Source organism: Nelumbo lutea, chromosome 8 (genome assembly GCF_056320005.1).
Source record: "Nelumbo lutea isolate HS-2025 chromosome 8, American lotus-T2T, whole genome shotgun sequence".
NCBI lineage: Eukaryota > Viridiplantae > Streptophyta > Magnoliopsida > Proteales > Nelumbonaceae > Nelumbo > Nelumbo lutea.
This window is the reverse complement of record NC_142691.1, coordinates 7697674-7703342: the sequence shown is the minus strand read 5'-3', so window position 1 is coordinate 7703342 and position 5669 is coordinate 7697674. Positions and strand designations below refer to the sequence as shown.

The following is a 5669-nucleotide window of genomic DNA, read 5'->3' as shown; positions in this document are numbered from 1 at the left end:
GTAGTGTCAGTGTGTTTCGTTGTTTCGATGCATATCTGTGTCTCAAGTCCAACAGGCAACAGACATACATACTACAGCTACGGGATCGACATGCTCTCACTAAACCATATTTGAGAAAACTGCCTCAAGTCCGCTTCGAATGCTGACACCAACAGAAGCACCCGTACCAGCTCGTCCATTTCCTTCCCCCTCCAAACTCTTTTTTTCCCTCCCCTACTGACCACTCTCTCTCTTTCTCTGTCTCGCACTCGGAGCTCGAGAGAGGGAGAGAGAGTGAGTGGAACTGTGCAAGTGTAAAGAAAGGGAGAGAAGGTATCTCCTCGGCAACGCCAAATCCAACGTTACAATCGGAATTTCAGGACACAGAAAAGAAAAAGGTTGGTGAAGGGGGAGAGAGGTGTTAAAGTAAAAGGAGAAAAAGAAAAAGAAGGTGGGAAGTAAAGTTAGTGGTGGCAAGGGGGAAGAATGGCGAGAGCATTTGTGACTGCGACTCCATTGCTGTTAATGCTACTTTCTTTCTATACAGGTCCGTCTTGCATTAATCGCCCTTCAGATCATTTTCTCTTATGGTTTTGAGCTTCCATACCTCTCTTCTTAATGTTATTTGACTACATTTTGTTTTTTTCCTTCTACTTTCTTTTCACTCATCATAAAATCTTCAGTTTCTGTTACTTAGTCCGACTTTTTATTTTTTTACTTTTCTTTTTTCTTGCTCCCATTTTTGCATTGCTTAATATCTTAGAGCATTTTAAGCTAATCTTCATCTGCAGTTTGTCTTGGGTGTTTTCTCTCTGATTTGGGCTACTGTTATCATACTTCCATGATATCTTTCATTTTTGTTTGTTGGGTGTAACCGTGCGAACACTTTTTTTTTGGGTATGGTCTTCCCTTGATGTTTACTTTAACTTCTGTCCGTTCAAATATCGTTTTCATTCGTACAGTTCTCTCTTCTGTAAATCTTGTAACTTGGAGCAAAACCCTCCTTTCTTTCCCATAATGCCAAGACTTGGACAGGGAGGAAGGCCTTTTTTTGTTTTTTTGTTTTTTCCTTCAGAAATGCTTAGCAAGGAAGTGTTTGTAACAAGGAAGTGTTTGTGTTTTTCCTCCCCTAGTTTTTCTAAGTTGATTTGCTACTTATTGCTAGATGTTGGTTGTTGATGGTTTCGGAAATTAATAGCTTTTGTACATTACTTTGAGATTATTAATGCCAAGTTTGGCTTCTCTGTTGTTCCATCTTTACTGCGACTTTGAGGTTGTTGCTTGTTGTTTGTTGTGGAGGACTGAGCAAGAATAACATGGGATTTTATTTATCTATTATTTCCCTGGCTTCCTTATCTGTACTTATTTTATGCGTGCAATTCCTGGATTTTATCCATGCTAAGTATACATTTCAACTTGGTGCAATATGTCACACTGAACAATTGCACTGTGACAGCGTCTCCAACGTAATGACCAGTGTTGAGTTTATGAAGCATTTAAGCTTTTAGGGAAGTACTTAAAGCAGTTATTTTTGCCATTAACTCCTATAGCCATCCTTTGAACTGCAGTATTAGAGCCTTAGAGGTTTGGTTCAACTGACATGGAAGCTGGATTAGCGAGCATCAAATATGATTGGATGATAAATGTGGTAGTGAGTCCTACAAAGAAGAAATTACAGAGGAGTTGGGAGAGAGAGGCGCCCTACTAGATTACAGCTATGAGATGGATAGGTAGATGAGAAACGTTGTAACCTTCTCCAACGAAGATATTAAATTTAGAGTAACACATTCTGTGGATAAAGATACAACAACCATTTAATGTGTCTTATGAAAGATGATTACCTCAACATTTATTGATGGTGAAGAGTTAGATAATATTTCTTGGGAGATTGATGTGTATGACCTCATTCAAATGGTTACTGAACAAAAGTTAGCGTGCAGATTATGAAAATGTAGTCAGAGAGTAGGTGCTAACTACTCTGATGAGAAATTTGATAATGGTCTGGCAATGCAGTTTTATAATAGTGTTTTGAATTTATTATTCCATATTTCCATCGGATTCATCTAGACGCATAATGTCTAGAATAATAGAAATAGAAATAATAGTTTGAATCACTTGATTAATCACGCAACTAAGTGGTCAGAAGCGTAGGTTTCCTTCATCTTGTCATCTGGTGATGGTGCCAAAATTAATGTTACTTCACCAAACAGCCTTGACAACATTGGAGACATTTAGGTTTGTGTATGTTGGTTGGGGTGGCTGATCATGATGTCTTGTGGGAACTGATAAAAGGGCCATTACCCAGTGCTGGGCCCAGCTGTCCAGAATTGATAGGAGTGGACTGGATACAGGCCAAACCTTCATCGTTTTCTTGCACAATGTGGCTTCTCTCAGACTCAAATGATCAAATCTGTGTGTCCTCATGTTAATTTGTTATCCCAAGATGGTTGGGACTTGGAAAGTCAGGCCAACTTGGTTTTTACCATGTGTTCTGATGGTCATATTTATGTTCTGTTGGCTTTGTGGTGGCTGTCTGCCAGGTCTCTATTTAATCAATCCGTTGTAAAGCTAGTCAAACTGAAGTGGTTTGCTGTATTGTGTTTTTGACTTTTGAGAACTAGGTAGTCTCTACATTCAAAACCTCTGCTTACATTGTGATTCAGAGACCTGTGATTCCCCATGCTTTGTTATGATTGATAGGTTTGCTCTTTTCAGTGTTTAAGCCTACCATCTTTGTTGTATGGCTTTAAATGATGTAGCTTCAAAGCAAGGCTCCAAGATTTTGCTTTGATTCCTAGGCCACAATTACATATTTTGCAACTTAAGTGGTGTATGCCCTTAGTCCCAAGTGGCAATGCAAGCCAAGGTATAAACTTCAATATAAATTGTACAGGTATAGTACAAAGAACTCGTTGCCTTTTTAAATTTTTTATCTTTGTGCCTACAGCCTACAGAAATTAAGAGATCAATTTTTCTTAAAGCATATTTTTTCAAGAGTTAATTTTTCTTACCAATAATCTGTGACATTTGTGTTTATTCTAAACAGGATTCATTGCTTCAAAAGTTGAAAAAATTTTGCTTCCATGAAATGTTGAAATTGCTCCTACAATATTGCCCTAAGCTGCTAAAGTTGTCATTTTTTATTACAGAGCTCTGCAGGGCAGTCACAATTGGAGTCTGCTATGGAAGAAATGCTGATGATCTTCCCACCCCTGATAAAGTAGCCCGATTGGTTCATCTGCACAATATCAAATATGTAAGGATATACGACTCCAACATTCAGGTTCTCAAGGCCTTTGCCAATACTGGGGTTGAACTAATGATAGGGATTCCAAATTCAGATTTGCTGCCATTCTCCCAATTTCAATCCAATGCAGATACATGGCTTAGAAACAACATCATGCCCTACTATCCTGCCACTAAGATTACATATATAACAGTTGGTGCAGAAGTCACTGAAAGCCCCACCAACATCTCAGCCCTTGTCATACCTGCCATGCAAAATGTCCGCACTGCTCTGAAAAAAGCTGGTTTGCACAAGAAGATTAAAGTCTCTAGTACTCATTCTCTTGGAGTCTTATCTCGATCATTCCCACCATCTGCTGGCGCTTTTGACCCAAAGCATGCCTTCTTCTTGAAACCCATGTTGGAATTCCTTGCAGAGAACGAGTCCCCTTTCATGGTTGATATTTATCCTTACTATGCTTATAGAGACTCCCCTACAAAAGTTTCTCTAGATTATGCTCTATTTGAGTCATCCTCAGAAGTTATTGATCCAAACACGGGCTTGCTTTATACAAACATGTTTGATGCCCAGATTGATGCTCTCTATTTCGCACTGATGGCACTAAATTTCAGAACAATAAAAATAATGGTTACTGAGACTGGGTGGCCCTCCAAAGGATCACCTAAAGAGACTGCAGCAACTCCAGATAATGCCCAAACCTATAACTCAAATCTAATTCGCCATGTCGTGAATGATACAGGAACACCAGCAAAGCCTGGGGAAGAGCTTGATGTCTATATCTTTTCATTGTTCAATGAGAACAGGAAACCTGGCTTGGAATCTGAGAGGAACTGGGGCTTATTTTATCCTGACCAGACAAGTGTATACAGCGTGGATTTGACTGGAAGAGGGGCTGTTGACATTACAGAGGGCAACATTACTAGTTCTAATGGAACCTGGTGCATTGCTTCATCTACTGCTTCGGAACTTGACTTGCAAAATGCTTTAGATTGGACTTGTGGCCCTGGGAATGTGGATTGTTCAGCCATCCAGCCTAGCCAGGCTTGTTATCAGCCGGATACTTTAGTCTCTCATGCATCCTTTGCATTTAATAGTTATTACCAGCAAAATGGAGCTACAGATGTCGCTTGCAGCTTTGGAGGTACAGGGGTGAAAACTAACAAGAACCCAAGTAAGTATGTTGTGCATTCAACATTTTTTTAGTGATAATTCTTCTCAAAATAAGGCCTTCATTATTTCTTCTCCAAGTGAGTATACCACTATACCCTTTGGCAGCTGTGTGAAGGGGTCATGTAAGTGGAAAATCCAATTATTGTTATAGTAATTGATCAAGGCAAATTTTTTCATTGTTGGATGATCATGACCAAATGATACTTTCTTCATCTCTGTTCCGTTCTAAATCAAGTACATGATCAGAAATGGAATGGGTCTGCAAGATTAGAAGGTTTTCCACTTGTCATAAAACCCTCATGAAACTGTCTTGTTTGTTTTCTTGGAGCTGGGACTGGGTTTGGACTCATCATTATTTTGTACTTTCTTCATCTCTGTTCCGTTCTAAATCAAGTACATGATCAGAAATGGAATGGGTCTGCAAGATTAGAAGATTTTCCACTTGTCATAAAACCCTCCTGGAACTGTCTTGTTTGTCATAATACCTACAATTATTTTGTACATGTCTGTCTGGATTTGTTTCTTGGAGCTGGGACTGGGTTTGGACTCATCATTACCGTGTGTAATGTGTGCAGGCTACGACAATTGCTTGTACATGACATTTGGGTACGTATATCTCAGTGAGATAATAATCTTTCCTTTTCCTTATTCTAGTGTTGGCATAGTTTATCACTGAGCTAAGAAAATCTTTTGCTTTCAATTTTGCACAGGAGTAATACGAGCGCTGCAAGCAATGTCACAGCATCTCTTTCAAGTTCGCCATCTATAGACTTGAGTATTTCTGCATGGATGACTGGTTTCCTACTTATGATCTCCCTCTCTCTCTCATTCTTCTGATTTTGTGGCGGTGTTAAAAATTTAAAAGAAGCCTGGGATGGGAAGAAGTTTTGGAGAAAATATCCTGTTACATGCAGGGAGATGCGTTCGAGAGGGAAGTTGCATTTCCAAGTTACAAGTGTTGTAGAGGAAATCTATATTCCAAGTTACTTATATTAATATTATATTGGTATATTGGATTAGGATGTAGATCTGTAAATGCATGCATAGTCGTGTTCAAATATGTGCTACTGTGACTGTGACACCATGGTTAATTATTGGTTGGTCATTGGGTATAGGTTAAATTTTGGTGTCATTTGAGTTGTATCCCTTTGGCTACCAATTCAGTGTGTCTATTCTCGGTAACCCATTTGCCATTTCCCATCTTTATGGTTTTTTTAAGAGTCAGAAATTAAAAGTGTATCAGTTATGTTTAAGCCCTTTTTATTTGTAGCCA

General features: G+C 39.0%; 1 protein-coding gene across 1 annotated transcript; it reads left to right on the top strand.

Annotated features, from left to right (window-relative positions):
* LOC148842487 (glucan endo-1,3-beta-glucosidase 13-like) lies at positions 1-5669 on the top strand. Its single transcript, XM_088958099.1, has 4 exons — positions 1-526; positions 3129-4397; positions 4972-5002; positions 5107-5669. Exons 1-4 carry the CDS (start codon positions 466-468, stop codon positions 5231-5233), a joined length of 1488 nt encoding a protein of 495 aa, XP_088814225.1. The 5' UTR covers positions 1-465; the 3' UTR covers positions 5234-5669.